The 21,300-nt window shown below is 41.6% G+C and overlaps 1 protein-coding gene across 2 annotated transcripts in view; it reads right to left on the bottom strand.

Moving 5' to 3' along the window:
• Positions 1-13,085, bottom strand: part of adamtsl3 (ADAMTS-like 3) — a 113,668-nt gene extending 100,583 nt beyond the window's left edge. The window contains exon 1 of one of the 2 annotated variants that reach the window (XM_015028498.1): positions 12,326-13,085. In XM_015028498.1, coding sequence (XP_014883984.1) covers positions 12,326-12,385 — 60 coding nt within the window. In that variant the 5' untranslated portion in view covers positions 12,386-13,085. The remainder of the gene's footprint in view (positions 1-12,325) is intronic. The other variant, XM_015028499.1, reaches the window with a different exon arrangement.
• Positions 13,086-21,300: the final 8,215 nt, after the last annotated feature.

Below are 21,300 nucleotides of genomic sequence, written 5' to 3'. Positions count from 1 at the left end.
ATTTCAGATACCCAAGAAGATGCCTTTGACAAAAGAGCAAAGAATTGAAATCACCAATGGCTGGATCGGGGAAACAGTCACACGGTTGCACGAAACTTTAACAGAAAACATGGAACGAGCGTCACACACACACACACACACACACACACACACACACGACACTGTGGCAAAACTTATTTGCAAGTTTCAGAAAGCTGGAAATGTTGCAGCTCAACCACGAAGTGGCCCAAGACGTGTAGCGATTACACAGAGTCCCACAAAAATAAAAACGGTTGTCCAGTATAAAATTTTTGCTATGTATGGAAACTTATGGCCCACCCTGTATTATAACTTCTTCAGAGTTGAATAGTCACAGAATCCTCGTCCCAGTATTCACCCTTCTCTATATTTACACTTCTACTATTCATCCACTCTCTCTCAGGTCCACCTTGTGTTGATAATCGTGTGCATTCCAGTCCCACCTATTTTTTTTGTTGACCATCTCCTTGTAAAGAGAACAAAATCAGCTGCACATAAAAGAGACAGGCTGAATAAGACATGACTGGGGGAGTAATCCTAATTGATGAGCTTAACGTTTTACTGACATAACACCTCTTCGGGAAACTGCTCCAACTTGTGTAAAGTGGAAATAATTAGCCTCCTTTGGCGTGTTGTGTTTTTTCCTTTTGTCATTCCTTCAAAATAACTTTCACCTTCACAGCAGCCTTAACTGCTGCATATATTTGCCGCAGACTGAAGTTCCTCCTGTTCGTGTAATGATTTGCCCGTAATAACCGCTTTCTCTTGTGTTGATGGAGCAACTTGTGCAGGAGAGATTCACAGACATCCACATTCCTGCTGTAACCTCCAGCCAATTAGTGACAGCTCAGGTCATTTTATACTCACTCACACGCACGCACACCTTTCATCAGTAATTGGGCGTTGACAGAAGGAAACACACAACGCATAAAAACCCTACTTAAGTCCGTCAGCTTTAAAACATTACTGTTTTCTCTCCGTGTCAGTCATAATTAGGCAGCTCACTCCCACATTCCATTTTGCCACAGATTTAACAAGAAGCTCAATCAAGTACATCTCAGGTGTTGGATCAGTAATTTCTGAAGGGTTTAATCATGCCTGTCGCTGAACTGTCAGCTTGATAGGAATGTAATTTCTTGGCGTTAAAAGAGAGAATAGTTGATTTCTCTGAATTTTTTTTTTTTCTCTTAAACTTTTCATTTGAACCAGTAAATATTAACTCTTTCATGTTGTGGCTGTGCAGTTATTAAGATTACACTTCTTTATTAGCAAATATGACAGCAAAATGCTTTTAGTTGTAACACAATAAGAAAAGGAGACACCAAAACAGAATCTGAAATTGTTGTTTACGTACAAGCTAGCTAACTGTGCCGCAGTGCTAATGCTAGCTTAGTATCAGACCTTAAATTGTATTGATTGTACTCTTGCCTGGTACAAAAAAGTTTTAGGCCAGGGATAAAACAATTTAGATATTGTTTCATTGTGTTTTGTCTTATTGTGCTTTAAATTGTTTGCGTTGAAGCAGGCCCAGAACCCTTCAACCGAGGCTATCAGGATTAGCGCAGTTTTGGAACTTTAGTTGTTCCTATCACCATTCAACTTCTTACTGTAATGACTGATAAACACAAGATTAAGGATTTAGAGTCAAATATTTGGTTTTAACAGATAAAGTGGCTTCATTTGTCAGATAAAAATATTCCATCCTTACATTCTTTTGTGTATCTTGGTTACAAATTTAGGATTCTAAAACTATATTACTTTAAAGAAATAGTAAGACAGTGACTCTGTACAGTTTTGCAGACCAGTCTATTTAAGACATTCCTTCTCCAAGGAACGTCTCTTTTTCTTCTTCTCGGTCTTCATCTGAAATTATCTGATTTTTATTGATTATTTTACAGCATGCTGATTCTGATATTGTTCATATTCACATGCCAGCTCGTCAACTCGGTCCCAACAGCTCCAGCAATGACCTAGCTCACGCTTATATCAGATGAATAATTTTTCTATCTGCTTCTCCGTCATCAGGCAGCCAGGAAGAGCAGAGGGATTAGGACATTAACGTGTTTCCAACAGGCCAGGTGCATGCAGGGTTGTGTGCGTAGATGCGTCCCCGCTACCCTCACTCGGGATGATGTAATCGCTCCAGAGGTATGCCGGGGTGGAATTCCCCAGTGACACTTTGAATGCAACACTAAGGCGAGTGGAGGCACCGAAAACAACTGTGACCTGGGGGTGCATTTTTGTCATAGCAGAAATTTCTCCTAGGGTTCAAACATCAATCGCCCTAAAACACACAACAGCAGCGGGACGGTGTGGGCGGTGTGAAGACGTCGAGATCTGAATCAGGGTCGCTTAGAGTTTGCGGTCAAGTTCACTCTTAGTTCAGAGCTTTGAGTCGATACCACGACTCAAAGCTTAATGAGTACTGTCAGGGTAAGTCGTGGTTTTGTACCGGTGAGAACTAGAAAAATATTTCCCATGCTTTCATTTGTTCCAGCTTGATTAACGAGTTAAAACAATCATTCACCTGCTTTAAGAAACCAACCTTGGACCGTCTGCAGGCTGTGCAAAGCACTGCTGTCTGACTAACTCACCAAAGTTAAAGAAGAGTTTTTCCTCTCCACTGTCGCTACATGCATACTTAGTATGAGGGATTGCTGTAATTTCAACGCAAGCAATTTTCTACTGTCGCTATATTCAGGAGGAGTGAATGACTTGATGCAATCTCCTGGGTTTCAGTCTTTCTCAAACTATGGCCCCCAGACCACTTGTGGTGCGCGGGCGCCCCTAGTGGTCCGCGGGGTACTGCATGTGAAGGATGGTTTATTTGCCGTGACTTCAGCTCAAAGTGCGACGCTCCAGCTAGCTTACCAAAGGTTCGTGTTGAAAATAATAATGGAAAACTGGCTGAAAACTGAGTCACTCAAGTTTCAGGGTAGGTGGTTTAGACCAAAACATTTTAAAAACTACACTGAATAATTAACTAAGCTTACTCTACTGTTTGATAATTAGGATAAATTGGAAAGCATGTGTGATTAAGTGGAGATGATTTTTTTTTTTTGTAAAATGCCTTGAGACAACATTTGTTGTGAATTGGCGCTATCTATATAAATAAACTGAAGTGAATGGTATGTTCTCTTGTATTTCACATTTTGAAGAGTGTCTAAGAGGAATGGCCCAATAAGTCACATCATATTTGTAAACCAAGAAAACAAGAAGAAACAGTTCATAGTTCTCAGACTAGATTAAAGTATGAATAAAATAATTTAGAAAATAATGGAAATGATCAAGATGCCATTGATATGGAAACAACTTCCCCACTGAATAAATATATTTAAATTATTGGTGGATTTTTTTCCCCTACATTTTTCAGCGAAAAAGATGAATTAATTTTTACATCTTTTGCAACACTACTTTTCCCTCAGAGGAAAAGAAAAGTTAGATCAGATGTTTTATACCTCATCTCCTCAAGTTACTTAGCTTTGATAAAGGAGACAGCGCAATATCAGCAGGTTTGACTCTTGCCAAGCATAACAAAGTTTGATAAAGCTTCCCCTAAAGCCCTCTAATCTAATAATTGCAACTTGTTTGATTAATATTCACAAAGACACCGAAATAACACACTTTGAGCTTCACTAATTAGCAGATTACTCATATTTAAGATGATGAGACAGTTATTAATCTTCTTGCCTTAATCTTGGCAAATATGAATTTAATAGAAAGTCATAAGCTTTTTTGTTGACTTTTGGCAATCTAAGTCAAGGTCAATTTGATCCAAGTACTAAAATGGATTTATAGTCGCCTAAGATTTTTCTCACACATAAAAATGGCATTTCATATAATCCCCTTTCATTCAAATTCCCCATAAATTAAAATCTGTAAATGTGAAAAAGCCTGGCAACGACGCATGTTGACTTCAACACTACAAACAAACAAACAAACAAACGCATGGCTCTTCTGCAACAACCACTTTCTTGTCCTGGATCAAACTTTTGAGCATGTTAACGAATAACATGGAGCCCGAAAGCACGAGCGTTTCCAAGGACGAGAGCGGCACACCTACTTTGCATGGTTACACGCTCATCGCTCTGCTTCTGTGGACGTATGCGTTGTAATCCCAACAGCACCTCGTTTGTAACCAGGGCCCTGTTGTTTGCTCGTAGCCGCCCAGCGTTTACTCAAAGCACATGTGGCCGTGGAGGGAAACAGATGTGGGAACCCCAGGAAGCATCATTAGCTCTGCAAACGCCGAACCGAGCTGATCCGTTGGCGGACGGCCTCTCGGAGCGCGGCGCCGCGCCGCTGCATGGACGGCCCTCCCTCCGCCATGTTTCCACTGGATTCAGGGGTCCAACCGTTATTTATTTCTTTCACAGCTAACTGTTCTCACCCTCGTGCGCGACCTCCTTCCTCCCAACGGGATGAGGTCAGCGAATGAGATAACTGTCTTTTTATTTGTTTGTCGTGCCTGTCGACCAGTGAGTGGATCTGGAATTACTGCGTTTCTGCTTCGGCCAGGAAGAAGCGCTTGAATATTTCAGTTCCTCTTCTCTTGTTTTATGTCAATGGTCCCTGCTTGGACTGCAAACTTCCCCTCTCACTCCATTAACAGTGTTCATCTTTTTTTAGGCATCCAGACTTTTGTTTGTCTTTAGCATTCATTTCTTTTATTGCTGTAACATAAACACAAGTTGTTATCACTCCATTAATAATACACTTGTTTGTACTTGCGAAAGTGGAACTCGACTCCTAATTTACGCTTCTAAATCTGTGACAGATTTTTATTACGTTTTTGATCCGTTACAGCCTTCTTTCTAACTGCGAATCTTCTGGTTTCTTTCCGTCTAGGCATTACGTGAAATAATTTCTTAACCATCATCCTTTATTTACATACTTGTTTATGTCATACATACAGAAAAGGGTTTTCCAACTCAAATGCTTTAGTTGAGTCTGTCTACTCCAGTTAACTATTAATCATTTACAAATTTAGTTGGCAGTTCTTTCCAATAACTGATTAATTTGATTAATTGTTTCAGCCTTAGAATATATTGGATTTAAATCTAACCACGGGGTCGGATTGATTTGAATTTAATTTGGATCAAAGTACTTCCTATCTAAATGGATGTTTGTTGTGACTGGTGCTACAAAAATAAATTGAAATGGCTTAAATTGAACGACCTAATTTACAAAAACAAGCAACTTTCTTGCTTCCTTGTACCATTTAGTGTGGTTTATTTTACTTGCAAAGAACCTGACTTCATTGTCCATTGTTTAAAGATGTGTTAAACAATAGTTTTTCAGGATTTTCAAGCTCCTCTCTCTGGTCTTTGGCAACCTTTTTAACTTATTTTCGGCACCGTTGTTGAACTCAATCGGAACGTACTGACCTTAAAATGAGTAGGTTGGACAAATGAAACAGGTGAATCGTTTTTAAAAGCTACGTAATTACGGCACAAATACAACATTAATGATATTGTCTCAGTTTGAGAAAACGCCTCCTGCCAGATAGTCGCCAAAACACCCACATCAGTGGCTGCGAGCAAGGCAAACATCAAACTACAAAAACAAAGTATTCATTTCCTCATGATTAGTTTGCAAAGTCAGAAACACCTTAAACCAACCTAAACTAAACTATAACTTTTTGTTTTCAAATATTTGGGAGAATCTGTTTGGGCAGATGATCAATTACTTTAATCAAAGCTTTCAACTAGCAGCTCATTTGGGGATCACCTTGGTACTAATACACAATTTTATGCGTCTCAAGACGGTTTATCTGTGCTACTTTAAGAAACCAGAGCAAACTGCATCCTTGTGGCAGGCAATCGGTAACAAAGAGCCTAAAGAATCCCATTTGAAACTGTCTGGATTATACTGGAAAGGGCACGCTGGGAAGAAACTTTTAAAAGGAAATTATGGAAACACCAAAGGTAAAGTGAATTTTAGACCTTTGCACAGTTCTACTTGGTAAGACTGACTCTAACATAGACACCACATTGCCTCTATCGTCATGTTTCTCTGGCTCTACCTTTGTAGTGTCAGTTTGACCTTCATCTCTCCACGTCAGACGCCAAAAACCCTCCCACCTGCAACTCCCCCTCTAATTAGGAGCCTCGGGAGAATCCAGCGTTGCATCTCCCCTCTTGTTAGCGCCTCTCTCCAGCCCCACCCTCCCCCCTGCTCCTAATAGCACCGCAGGATCGTGTCCGAGGTCAAGGCCGGGACAGAACGGAGCAAACAGATGAATGTGATCACGTCGAGGCAGAGCTGCTCGGCTGCAGGGCTATTTCCAGATTAGCATGAGAAATGTGCAGTCCACATGAAGCACGCAGGGCTTCATCAGGCCCCTGCAGATGAAGTTTAAACTGAAGCCCCAGAGCACACAACGGGGAGAAAAACAACCGCTCTCAGTCACAGTGATGGAAGGGACAGCGGCTCGACGCAGATGGAGCCCGGGACGTTTCATCAGAGGAAGAGGACGCCAGAGGCTCAGCTTTCAACCCGGGCAAGTGACAAGTAAACCTCGCTATGAAGGAACAAATACTTTGGCGACGGGCTTCAGAGGGAGTCTGGGGCCCGGACACGGGGCGACCACCTGCAAAACGCCAACGGATGCGACCCTGCGACAGGCATGCGAGCAGCAGAGCCGGAGACAAAAGGCGCCTTTGCTGTGACGTTGCCATCTGCTGGCAGCTCTTTATAAATTACAGTTAAACGAATTCAAGCGTGTGACCTGCTAAAGTCAAGCAGATTTCCTTGCTAATCTATTTAGACCGCAAAAAAAAAAAAAAACCTCTAGTTGCATTTTCACCCTGAAGTTTGGGTACCAGGGCGACCTGTTTACTGTCTGGCAGAGAACTGTAACCCGATTCCAGTAAGCTGTGCCATTTACTGGCACGAGCCACTCTGAGCGCTCAGTTGCAGCGTGTTATTAGAGTTCAGCACCAAGTGATGGAAAGATAAACAACAATATTACTTCTGCAGGACTTCAGAACGGAGGCAGCAATATCCAAAAGTTGTTTCCACATCGCATAAAATCTCACAAGGAACACTTTGTTCACCAGCTCCCAGGGCTAAAGCAACGTGTCCATATTTTCCAAATGTCTCTTCATTTTCTTGCTGAACCATATCGGTGCAATCACTATTCCTATTTAGAAGAACTTATGAGAGCATTTTATAATGACCAATGCAATGTGTCTGTTAGAAAAAATGTACTTGATGTGGATATAGGTTGTTCTGGCCGACTAATACCGGATCAAGAACAGAAGACATCAACCTGGCGAAGCAACAACCTTCGAACTCTGATACAAATAAAAAAAAAAAAAATCAAACTCAGGTTTGGTGCAGTTCAAATGCATATGTGAATGCTAAGCGGACCAAAAGCAAGAAGCGAACTTGTAGCGCAGGGCATTCTGGGTAAATACAATCAAAACAAACACTCAAATCTGAACCTAGTGGGAGAAACGACTTGTGCCCTTTTACCAAAGACCAGAGAAATTCTGCAATCGCTAAAATCTGACGCTACTCCATTTTTGTTTGCATTTCATTAAGAAGGAAGTGAAACGGTGGTCTTTGAGGGCCATTACAAAACTAAATAGTATTTGAGGGAGTACTACTATGAATATCCTGTCAACTGGTCTTTAGAGGTTATGCTAGCTATCAATTCACTCCACCGTCATAGACAGTATCAAGAAATGTGAATTGCAGCAATTTTCTGAAGCAAAAATGAAAGAAAACTTCCACCAAATGGCAGATGATTTTGATGCAAGTGGAGGACGGAGGGGAAATCGGCTTCAGGAGCCGAAAGACAAAAAACACAGGGTTTCATATGACTTCAGCTGGAACAGGGATTAAGAGAAATAAAAAATGTTACACAATGCAATTTTGGAAGGACTTTCCGAAGACAGTGGAGTCAGTTGTTCTGTTCTGCAGGACTTTTCCTTCATCGGCCTGCTGAGAGCCGAGTGAAGCTACTTGGCTTTTGCTTTACAGAGATGCACGTCTGCTTTCTGCATTTGCAGATGGAAAGAGCAGAGTGCTGGCACACCTGCGTGGCACGCGGAGGAAGAAATGCCACCACGCCAAATACCACGAGAGTCTTCCATGAAAATAATTTAAAAAAAAATAATAATAATTCTCGGGTTACTTTTGCAGCTTAAACTGAGGCTAATTTTGTGCTTGGTCGGGAAATGGCACTGCGAGCGCACAGATGCACGCGGGCTTCCACATTCGACAAATCCTCAGTCTCACTCTGCAGATTAAGCCCAGATGGGAACAATGAGATGAGTTTGAAGGCTCTCGCTGTGTAACTGAAAACACTCGGGCTTGTTAACACACTCCAAAAACTTGCTTCATCCATCACAGGCCAGATGTTCCACAGAGCCTTTTTCCCTTTACTCCTCAAGAGGGACCAATCCCTCTCAAAATTAATTCACTTCCCACTCCACTTGCCTTCACAACAAAGCCACTCATAAAAACTAATTGGATAGTTTGCGGTCTTTATGATGGGCCGATCGAGCCACGGAGGACAAGAGATGTTAGCGCTGACGGACTCTCTCTCTCTCACGGGACCATTTCAGCGTCGTGACCCCACTTAATCCTGCCATTAGATCTCAAAGCTTCCCGGATCCTGCAGAAATTCGCCGCGCTCAGCCGCATTAGGACGCAGAGAGGGGTCGTATCCTTGAATAAACATCAGAATCTGTTGCCTTTGTGGCTAATTTCCTTTCGAATTCCACCAGAGTTATTAGTGAAGAAGCATGTGGTGAAGCGAGTGTGGCAGCCATATGCTGCAATCAGGGCTGAATTATGTCCATCACATGTGGAAAGACATTCACGATGTAATTCGCCAGTTATTCTGCAAAGCCGTATAATTCGAAGCACGTTTCATCTGAAAAACGAATGCTAACCTACGTCGTTGTGCGAAAGCATCGCGACTGCTTCACTCTTCACATTTCTGTCACATTGCAACAAAGCGCTGTTAAGCCCCCAAATTATCAGAATTAGGTTTTGCATTTAACCAAATAGTTTCTTTCAGGCATTTCTCACAAGATAGTAAAACAATGGAGCTGTTTAAGGGGGGGAGAAACTGATTCACTTACATTACCACAGAAGAAAGAGCAAGTTGCAATTATTTACATCCTTGTTTTTAATCTTTCATCTGGCCTTCACAGTGATTAATCCACTCTTATAACTGCTGACCAGTATTCCACTGGTGCCATCACGATCTTTGGAGATGATTTTCAAGCCTTTACATTTGAGAGATATCCCTCCCATCATCCTAATCTTTAGCTTCCTCCACAAATTCTCCATCAGATTTGAGTCGGAATCCTGATGGGACCATTTCAGATTATTAAATAAAATATCACTTGCATTTAGAAGATGCATGTTAAAAGCTCTGTCATGTTTTGTGAAGTATCTGGATGATCCAGTGAAGATCAGTGACAACCAGGGAGCTTCTACACTGAGGTCCAGGTGGGTTAATCTGAGGAATGTGGAACAGCTGTGAGAGGAAACTGAGCCAAGGAGGCTAATTGCCACAGAAAACACAAAGGAGAACAAACAAGTGTAACAACAGAGGATAAACTAAGAAGAGAAACTAAACACAAAGGAATAAACTGAGATATGACACAACCAAAGAGAAGTACAACAAGAAATTGTAATCATTGGTCACTGAAGCATGCGTTATAACATTATTGAGGTTCAACGTTAACATTTTGAAACCAATCAATGTAAATTGATAGCTTTCAAGTTGAATCAAAAAGAAAAAAATACAACTGGGATGTCGTGAAGGTCAAATTTGTCAGCTCAAAAGTACGTACGAGCCAAAAAAACATCATATTTAAAAACGAAAATTATGAAAAATGTGATTTTTATTAACATACGCGACAATAAACTAAGCATGAATTATATTAATTAAACAAATCAGTTTTGGGGGTTTTTTTTGTAGGAACGGGATCGTATATCCAAAACTTCTAATGTTTTAACACATTTTTCCTGTTAAATGAAAGGCATCCAGTTTGCTTATTATTTTCGGCTCGATCGAAGAAAGCTGAAAAAATATTTTGTCTGTTCCCAGCAACAAAAACCGGACCAAGGTCAGTCTTCATTTGCAAACACGTGCTGTATTCGACCAAATTCTAATGCAGGTTTGGATGAACTAAGGTGTACTTTAGAGTCCAAGTCAATGAGCAGACCAAGAAAAGAAAAGGAAACCAGAAAGCTTGGAAAAGAAAGATGATCACTTTCTTTTGCATCTAACATTTTGGTAAGTAGATTTTGATTTAAATGTTGTAGTTTTGTCCTAATTTATTCTTGAATTGTTGTAGGGGACGGCTAACAATCAGTCCAGTGGCTGGAAATGAATCTGAATTAAACCGAGGACAGAGGTAATAAAAACTAAAAATCATGGACTCAATTTTTCTGCTGCAGCTACATTTTAAATAAAGGTTTCAGCCCCTTTACATAAGCAAGAGAAGAGAACAGCTTATTATGGCAACAACAAAAGAAAGTCTGTTCCATATAGGGATGAAGAAACGGGCAATCTGGCCCCCATACCAACAAACGCAAACTTTCAGGAGCCGCACTTGGACGCAATCTCATTCTCCTGCCATTCTGTGATGCAGCAACTGCAGACGGATGAAGGGAGAAGGCCACTGAAGAGCAGAGATGTTCACTTGCTGACCCCTTGACCTCCACATCCCACCCCGTCCCGAGGCGGCGCGCTGCTGCGTGCTGACTCATGCTGCACGCTCACGCCTCGCACAGATGGGAGCAGCAGTCATCTGCTGACCACTTGAGGATAAAAGCTACCGAGTCATTTTCTAGGAAAATATTCAGGAGGACTATAGTTGTTGTGTGCGGACATCAGCAGGAGAGCAGCCTTACCTCAGAGACTCTGAAATGAATACATGATGATATTTTAGAAGGTATATTCATCAGTTATATAAAAAAAAAATCATTCACTGTCTCAATATGACGTGACGAATGTTAATAGATAATACGTCTGGTAGAATATTAAATACGCAAGTTATTGACAGAACTCTGATTGAGCTTGAGTTTGACACTTTCAGTGTTTACCGTCAGGATTCAAGCATGACATGACACAGAACCGCGTTTCTCTCAGCCAGTCTTCAAAACGGTAAAGAGTATAGAAGATGTCATTCAAGTAGAGAGCAATTTGTTGATCCTTCTAGGTCATAAAATGTCAGCAGGACAAGTAGCTTCTTGTCAAACTTGTGTGTACGGTTAGGAACAAGAGGCAATGCGACAAACAAAGCTGGATGAGGAACAGTTTGAGAAAGAGACAAGAGAAGACCCACCACTGGAGCGATACAAGAGACAGAGAGGAGCTTATGCTCCGATCTTGTGAAATAGAAGGCTAAGTGTTGTCGTATTGCCAAAAAAGGGCTGAACAAAGTAAGACAGAATCATTATCAATAATTATGGTTTTTAAAACAAGCAAACAAATTAGATCCATGTCTGTCCATTGAGTCGATTTCTAAATATCGGCATCGGGTCCAGCCCAATCAGTTGACTTCAACAGCTTTCACACACAAAGATCTTAATTTATGTTAATTCTTTATTGCTGATTATTTTTTCTTGACTGTTCCTAGAGTCCGCACTGACTTTGGTTGAAAAAAAAAAAGAAGAAGAAAAGAAAGAAAGCTTTTCATTTCACAGATCATCGGCTTGGAATCTGCTTCAGGATGAACTTCACTTGAAAGAGCTGCCCTCATTTTATTTCTTCAAGGGTTTATAAATGTTTGAGCAGATCAAAGCCTATAAGCCACAGTTTAAACTGGCTTGAGGAGAGCGGTTTTTATTTAATGTTATTGATATTGTACCGTTTTTTTGTATCCACCGGTTTTAACTACATTGTTGTAATGAATTTAAACTTTTATATGTTGGTTTCTGGTGATTTTCCCACATTTCTGTGCATTTGCTAAAAATGCAGCCCACATCTGACTTATCTTTCCAGAATGCCAGCAGTGTCAGACTTTCAGCTTCAGCTGAGGATGTTGTGGAAAACATGATATTTTAGGATGCACATCGACTCAAAAGGGGGAAAAGTTAATCACCAACTACTGTATAATCCTTAATATTTATATATTAGATAATGTTTTTGTTTTTTTTAAACTGTGACAAAAAGCACCTGATTCTGTTTTGGGGATAGAGTTAAAGCAGCAGGTGCCCCTCGCTTTACTTCTCCATGATTTCAATAAATCCTGTCAAACTGAAATGACGCGCCTCTTTCTCCAGTGTCGCAGGCATAAACGCGGAGGGGGGGAAACGCTGCGGGGTTTTTTACCTTGGCGCACACAGCCAGGAGAAGCAGTCCAGCCGTCCACGAGCCGCTCCAACTCTTCATCCCGGACGCAAACAGACTCAAAGTAATTTCAAGCTGTTGAGTGACGCCTCTGAATGTCCCGGCTCTCCTGTTCAGAACCAGAAAGCGGTCCGCGCTGCTCTCCGCGCTGCGCTCCGGCTCCGGTTCCCGAGCGGAGGAGGAAGAAGGCGAAAGTCAGCCGAGACAGGACGGAGACGACATGACACTCCGCGGACGCTTCCAGATATTTGGTTCCCCTCAACAGCAAACACGTTGCTGCTAAATTTATGTTTGCATGCCAGGCGTGCGTCAGAAAGAGGGGCTCACCCACCTTACATTCTTAAAGAAACATGCTCCGTTACGCGCCTGACGTGCTGCCCGAACTTGAAGGGGATGCTTTTTTCTTCTTTTTTTTTCTTTCTTTTCACCTAATGTGTTTAGGCTGCCAGTCATGTTAATGGATGTCCTCGATGGCTGGCATCACAAAGGACTCTATTCTACCCACTTGTCTGTCTGTGCCCAGGACTGTTTGTTTTTGTTGGAGCTCAGAAAGGCCAGACTAGTCACAACAGCTCACAGGAAGCAGCGAAGGCATTCAGAAGAGCTCCAAACATATACGAATGGAAGATATACACAGTGCTGAGGGGGGGAAAAAACAAAAAAACCTTTGGACCTTTCCACTTTTTGACACATTTCATCCACGAACTTCAAACACAAAGTGCATTATTGTAAAGAGGAAGGAAAATGATGTGTGGTTTTGATTTTATTTATTTTTTTCTTACAAATAAAAATCATAAAACAGAGGGCTGTTCATTTGGATTCAGAATACTTTGGAGAAAGATCTGTCAAACTGCACATCAAAGTCTCTGAAGTCCATCTCTACAATCTTTGCATATGTAGATACTGAAAGTTAACCAGATCTTCTCAGTCTGCTGACGTCATCACAAATTCTCCGTTGGATAAAGGTTTGGGCTTTGACTAGGCTATTCTAACACAGGCATCTCCATTCCGGCCTTAACTATCTTTTTGCAGCATCTACCAGATTTTCTTCCATAACTGTCTTGTATTTAAGTCCATCCATCTTGGAAAGTGCAACAACGGACGAAAATTTTAAAACCCTCATAAATTATTTCAATTTTCTTTTCATTTTTTTTTAGCAGTTCTCAGAGAAAATCCTTTAAAGTTTGTCTTTAAGTGGACCACACTTGCGCTGAACTTTTCTAGTCATATTGAACACTCAAAGCTCTTTTTACCCAATCACACTCACAAATACTCGTATACCAATACACAAATCATAAGACAACGTGAGGTTCATCACCTGCCCCACGCAGGAGGCAGCAGGAATTAAACGCATCGCTTCCGTGTCATAAAAATGAAACGACAAAAGGTCATTTTCCTGCACCTGCTGCAACACACAAACAAAAAGTTTCCAGTTTTTCAGCTGCAACCAAACAAGATTAGGTATGAAAGCACGAGTTGCTTTGGTCTTTGTAGTTCTGCCGTTGGCACCGCCGGCCATTTAAGGTCAGGAAGAGTATTATCTGAATCGAGCTGCTTGTGAACTGAGATCAACTGAAAGGAATGAAGCATTCCCGCTCTTGACCCTTGCAGTGCCCTAATGGAAAAGTTTTTAATTTCTCTACACATGGTTTGGATGTAGCAATGTAGTTTGAATAGAGGTCCAAATTGATTTTAGTACAGAAAAAATGAACTTACTTTGCCCTGCTTCATTTTTAAATTATTGTAAAATGGCCTCAAGATGGTCTACTTCCTCTTTCGGGGATTTTTTATTTTTATTTTTTTCATATCGTTTCGTAAGTAGCGGCTGAAGCCGGCATCTCTACGTTCTGTTGATCCTCTGTTCGGCTAAATGACGTGATGTTCTTTGAAGCTTTGCCCACAGTGGTAATGCATCAAGATTGGCCTTGTCAGCACTGAAATTATCCAGGGCCACTGTAATAACAATGTATCTAAAAATGCTCTCTGCCTTGCTGCCTACTAAGAGACCAAAAAAAAAAAAAAAGGTATGTATGGTATGAGTTACCTGACATGGGGCTTTGATTCTGCTGCTTTTATAAGAAACCACAAAAACGCAACTCATGTGTAGGAAGGAGATCAATTTGGGGTTTAAAAGATTTATTTGTGCTGTTATTTGTTTAGTGTGGATGATTGTGCAACATGCAACTTCAAAATCATAACTAAAGACTAAAATTAATGCACACATGAAAGTAGTGCTTATCCCAAAACTTACGTTTTGCTTGACTTGAATTTTTAGCTCTTCTCATGGACAAGCAAAGTGTCGGTGAGACAAGGATCGATCTGCCTGGTTACAGTGACAAAAACACAGAGTCTTTCAAACTGTAGAACGATCAAGCATGTCATGGCAGCATCATGCCGGGTGCCGTTTAGTTCTTTCATTGCACAGAGCTAATAGGATATTAAAGAAAGAGCCGACACAGTTTGGGGCTCCAATAAACGTACATCACATAAAGCGAATGTTATGCTTCTGAAAAAGCCCTGAAAATGTTTAAAAGCAGCTAAAACTGTCACGATGTGCGAGTTTGAGGATGGACCAAAATGCAGGCAGGAGCTGTAGAAAGTTTTAATGAAGAATGAAAATAAATAAATAAAAAAAAAAAACAGAGGGAGCACAGGGAGCCAGAGCAGAGCAAAAACCATAAATCCAAGGAATGAGTCATCAAGGGACATGGGGAAGAACAGAAAGCACCAGTAGGAAGAGAGGCGTTTAAATACTGTGAGCGTGAATAATGGAACAAAAGACCTGGACTGATGAGCTCACGGGCTGCAGGTGTGAGGGGCGAGAGAGTGAGAAAGAGAGGCAGAGGGGGCGAGGGAATAAATCTAACACTGAAGAATCACTAGACCTGAGAAACAAAATTAAACTAGAGCAACAAAAAAATAACTAGACACAAGAAAAAAAACATAATGAACTAGAACTGAATTAATGCAAAACAGAAACAAGATTGATCTCATAAAAAAGAAACTAAAGAATAACGACTCCAGAATCACACCTTTAACAATCAATCCAAGTTAGCCCTACTGTTTCTGATTGGAAGAGTGAAGGTCAAATATCCAGACACGTCTGGATTTTTAAATGGGGGCAGTATTATTTATTTTCCAGACAAACTTTATACCACAGCCACGTAACCATCTGATCGTCATGTCATTGTAAAAATGTTGCATATATCGCACGTGACAGAAGAGAAATTTGAAGTTGGCCTCTGTGACTTTAAGAAGCTCCAACTCTTTCTGAAACTCCGTCTTCAGCTCATCACCACAACTATGTTCCTCCGTTATGCCATTTACAAGATTCTTAGGAGCGATGGACTAAGAAGTAGTTTGTGTGAGAAGACGGGCTGTTTCTCCAGGTCTTTGCTAATTGCTGCTGCCACTAGTCTGGGGGAGCCGAGTGGTGAAGATGAGGTGGCGGACACTCAAAATGTACGTTTAAAAAAAAAAAGAAGAAGAAAAGCAACATAGGTATGTTTTTGATGACGAAATAACATTAAAACATGATATGGATCTCAAAAAAGTTGATTTTACATAACAGCCAGCCTTTAAAGCCTCCCTGCTCACATTTGTCATCGGGTGAAGTTTTGAAACGAGGAGGAACGACCGCTGGAAGTTCCCCGGTGAACTTTGACCGCCCTGCAGCACCCTGAGAACAGCAGCGACACCCCTCAGAGTCAGAGCATGCGGCGTGTAATCCCCTCAAGACATGAATAGTTTACATTCAGTGCGACTGGCAGTGCAATGGCTAAGCTATGTCCTCATGTTACAAATGTTACTCTTACTGATGGATGTACTCTGTAGGATCGCTTGTTCAAAGATCCCACCTGCAGACTTGCAAAATCAATCCCCACCCCCGTCCCTAAGATGTATTTTTAGACTTTACAAGCCTAAATGGCATCTGTCGTGTCTTTACTCAAGACGTCTTACAGGATTTTTGTGTTCCGGTGCGACAAATAAGAGGTTGAAGCGTCGGGTAATGACAGCATTTAAGCCGAGATCTTTTGTTTGACTGCTTTGATGGGCTGAAGGGTCTTTGGCTCTCTTTCCTTTACATCTCCCAGTCCTTTTTTTTAGAAGCAGAATACTTTGGGAACATAAAGATTTCTGTTACTGTGAGAAGAAGTAGGACATGAACAAATTCACGATCACTACTCTTACGTACCACTACGTCCACTGTGAGTAACTTTCCTGAATGGTGTTTGTGCTGAAGTGAGACCTCTTGTTTTCTTCACAAGCTTTGTTGCTCTAACGTTATTGCTGAGCCCGGTTGGAGGGTAAGAGAACATTCAATAAACAGTAGATATCATCACTGGAGATACTTTATGCTGCAACATGGATAGATATTACTGTAAGTTTTCATTTCATAGTGGATAAAACGCATTTGCAAAAGTGTCTCTTCTGCCTACATTTTTATTAGTCGTGATGCCAGAAAGTGCACTGCATAAAGACGCCGTTTTAAAATACTAAATTAATGTTAGGATCTCCTTACCAAATACTTTTTCTAATCTTGGATGGCTGCTTTTTACTTTTACATGAGCAGAAATACACTGAAGGGGTACTACTCTTACTCGAGTATAATTGGTATTCGAGCTACCTCTGGGTAAATATTAGTTTTTTTATTCTAAAGTTATTTTCTGTCTGCTGAGCCTGTTGTACCATTTGGAAGTCAAAGTGAATATTCAATAAACAGTAGGCATTCTTGAATTTCCCACTAAGAGTGGCACCTGGTGAGAACTTGTGTTTCTTCTTTAAGTGTGTTCAGATAACGAATCGCAGTCCTGGGTTGTCTGAGCTTCTATTAACTTTCTGTCCTCTCACAGGGATGCACACTGACACTCACTGGATATTTTTCTATCATCTGAAGCCCTAAATGTTTTGTTGTTTTTCTTCCTCTGTAAAAGAGTTTCGTTTCATTTTGTGCGTTTGAAGACGTCTGCCAATTTCACAAAAACAGAAATGCAAAACCAAAGTTCAGCACGCCAGTGCCACTTCCTGCCCGTCGGCTCGCATGTAGGAGCACACAACCAGGCAAGCCTGGGGCCGTGGTGTGTACAGTACATGTGCTGGTTTCCTCTGGCTAAACACACTTGGAGCAGGCCTGCGCCCCCACGCATGAGTAACCTGGCTGTGTGGCTTAAGCTGACTCCAAACACTGCTGTTTGATCAGTGACATCGGGTCTCAAAGAGCCGCTTGTCGAACGTATTCAAAGAGAGGGCAGGAATTTCCCAAATACATTACCAGGAAGAAAAAAAACAACCCTCGTGGGATACAGAGTAACTTGTTTCCCCCCTCTCCCCCCAAACGAATCAAAGCAGCTGCATAATTTCTTTTAGAAGAAGACCAATTAGGGGTTAAATATGTCCATTTCTCCCAGTGCAGCTCAGTGCCACTCGCTTGCCTTTCCTCATCTGCCCTGATCGCCTCCACAGCCCTGTGGAATTTGGCACGCCGGCTGGATGTGTGCGTTTCTGCGTGTGTCCGCTCATGCCTGAGACTCCGGGGGGAAACCAAAGCCCTCTGCCACCGCCGGGCCTCCGTTGGAGCGGGATGCCGAGCTCGCCGAGGGTACAGGAACCCCACTGTCTGTCAGCTCAGATCCGTTTCAGCTGGCGGGCATCGCTTTTCCCGTCGGGTATGTCAGAAGCCACCGCTTTGCTGTCTGGAGGCTTCCGGCAACAAAAGAGTCAAACGCAGACGGCAGAGAGGACCCTCTCTCGCAATGTTGCCAGCGATCAGTCAACTTGTCAGTGAACTCTGGGGTTTTATGTTTAATCTTTCTGCTTTAGAGAAGTGTGGAATTACAGACAAATCCTGGCTCAGAGCTAAGATCAATATGCACACAATTGCTTTGACCAGTTAGGTGAATAACTTTGGATCAAAATCTTTCAAATTATCGCTTCGGATTACACAAAATAACCTTGCTCATAATGATACAGTATCTGAGACACGTCTGTCAGATTTTCCAGATAACGCAGTTTTTTTGTGCTGTGAAAATAAAATTGGAGCTGCGTTTTAAAAAGGAAATGCAATACTTAGGACTGTTTTGTTTTTTTTTGTTGGTTTTTTTTACTTTTAAATCTTGTACAGGCAGAACTTTCTCAGTTGGGACGTCATAGATTAAACCAGTTGTGTCTAAACTCTTCGCCATGAGTTAAAAGCTTTTGGTTCCACAAACATGATTTATTTCTGAGTGAAATTTTTCAAAAATGTATCTGCCCAAAAAAATGAACCAAACATGCAAAATTGATGTAAAAAAAACAAACAAACAAAAAAGATCTGTAGAATATTGTATATCTATATATGTATTTAAAATTTTAAGAATTGATTGTTGTTTTTTGCTTGTTTGTTTTTGGGTGGGAGAAAGACGAGGTTTGGGATTTTTTGTTGTTTTTTGTTTGTCTAGGCTCTACAACTAGAACAAGACATAAGTTAGTATTTCTGAAAGTTTGAAGCACTCTAAAGTTAAGATGAATGCAGAATCCTGGTTAATAAATGAGGATTACTTCGTGTTGCACCTAACGTTTCTATTTAAGAAAAAAAAGGCATTCCTGATTTTTAAGTATCTGCATGACTGCTTTCACAACCCTCATGATTTGTCTCCTTTATTTTAGAAGATTGCAAGAAAAAGAGCGGGTGGCAATGAAATGAACAGAGAGTCGTTGCTGGGCTGCAGAGACCACCTGAGCAGAGGTCTGTTCGGGTGCCCGCACAGTAAGCGTCTGGAAGTTGGAAAAAAGGCCCAGCGAGACGACAGGCAGTTTGGCCCATCTGTCAGCTGCCACTCTGTACTTATTACAGCTTCTCTCAAGTCCAAGTTAGGTTTCCTCTGGTTTGTATAAAGTCCTGCAATCCCCCAGGTGATGTTTTGGAGACCAGCTGACAGAAAGAGTCCAGAAAATTTAAATAAAATAAAAATAAATAAAAAAAAGGTCCGGACGGAAAGCAGAAATGAAGTACTGCTCTTTTCCCACGTTGTTCTTGGCTGCCGTCTGCCCCCGAAGACTTAAGCGAACACTTCCAAAACAAAGAGATTGTCTGTGTAGGTGCCCAAAAAGCCGGCCCACGCATGTACGCACACTTGCACAAAGACAGAGCCGCACTCACATGCTGAAAAACCTTCCTTCAATTGCATCTAAGTGCCTGTTAAAGCAGCTGTTTTCTGTAAACACGGCTTCAACTTAGACATTTGGTTTCAGATCCCTCTAAATTACGGCTTAATCACCAGAACCTGCTGAGGTTGTCAGCAAAACAGAAAACATAACAGTGAATGGATGCCCTCATTGCCAGCTCCAACAGCCGGCCTGCTAATCCGGGCTCGGTTCTGTGAAAAAAAAAAGCCCTGCGATGGGATCCAGTGGAAGCACCGCAGGGTCATGTGTTGGAGCCACATGGGTCCAATCTTCCTGTTTCACATCTGCCCCTAAGTGTTCAACAACCAGAGCAAACGCCTCTGATTCTGCAGCTTCGGGTTTGTTTTGTTCTCTCAAAATGAAAAATCGTCACTGGAACTCATCGTTAAGGTGAAACTGGGGTCGAGGCGCGATGCCACAGGAATGACAGAGATCTCAATCTCCGGCCTCTTCTTCGCAGCTTCAACTTTGACGGGTTGTTGATCATTTTTCTTTTAACTCGATACCCACAGCGGGAGACGCGGATGATTGTCTTTGCTAATGAGCCAAACTCATTATTTCAGGATTACATCCAACAGGTGCCCAGAGCCCGGATTAACAAGACTTTTGTCTATAAATGTGCGCTGGATGCCCCGCTAAGCGTCTATTGTCTGCGCAGATCCTTCTTTTATTAAGGGATGAAGTCGTGATCGTTTCAAAATGGAGAGCATTGGGGCACTTCTACGTGGAAATGTCAGGCTGAGGCAGAAGCTTTATCAAATTTTGATCCCAAAATATGACAAGGCTGTCAAAACTCAGCCAACATCTGAGTCCTGATGGATTTTTCTGAAGTCTTTACAACGTATTTTAAAATTATTTAAATAGACTAAAACGAGAGATCCTGGCTGCCTGTTTTCATGAGCTGAAATTGTGTAAATACAGTTGAAATTCTCTTCTTTACTCACCATTTTTGAACTTTTATTTTAGCAAGCTGCATACATACATAAAAAGGAGAGGTTGCAACACCACAGAATACTGTGCAAAAATCACCCTTTTTTTTCCACATTTCCTTCACTTGGGGCAGGACCACAGGGAAAGCACTTCACCCTTTTGTCCTGTCAACACCATGGTTTCGAATTAGAAAGTTCTGACCCGCAAAAACCTTCTGATTGGTTGGAGATCAGCAGAAGCTGGAGATCCCGGTCTGATGAAGCCAATAAGACCATGTCATCTGCAAAAAGCAGAGACCCAATCCTAAAACGGATCCCTCAACACCTTTCCTGTGCCTTGAAAGTCTGTCCACAAACAAAGTCTGTGACAAAGGGCATCCTCAATGAATGCCAACTCTCACTTTAAGCTGCTCTCTTGTTTGGTGCACTTGTTCAACTGCTTGTCAACAAAGGCTCAGCCGATCAGGGTAGCAACTTGTCCATATAGTACCGTCTCTGTACGATGACGTAGATAGACGACATCCATCATCTCTAACCAGGCCTTCTAAGTTTCATCCACACTTCTATCGCTTGTTGGATATTTCCCCTCTCTTTGATCATTCTCTGTCAACCAAAGAGTTGGTGCCACTTTCAAAGTCACCTAAATCCTCTTCCCGTCTCAGTTTGACACAGTCTTGCTTCTACAATCACAGCATTAGTTCACAATTGTTTTCCCCAGATCAGATTTGCTTTATAGTTACCTTCTACTGCATATATGTCACTTTAAGGGTGGATAAAATACATCCACAGCAGAGGTTGTGTGTGAGGTTGTAACATTTGAACCTAGAGCTGACCATCAATCAGTGAGTCATATTTCTTCTCAGG

This window comes from Poecilia latipinna, unplaced genomic scaffold (genome assembly GCF_001443285.1).
Source record: "Poecilia latipinna isolate Pla-1442-1.1 unplaced genomic scaffold, P_latipinna-1.0 Scaffold126, whole genome shotgun sequence".
Taxonomy (NCBI): domain Eukaryota; kingdom Metazoa; phylum Chordata; class Actinopteri; order Cyprinodontiformes; family Poeciliidae; genus Poecilia; species Poecilia latipinna.
The sequence above is the reverse complement of the archived record's forward strand: the minus strand, read 5'-3'. Positions and strand labels throughout refer to the sequence as shown.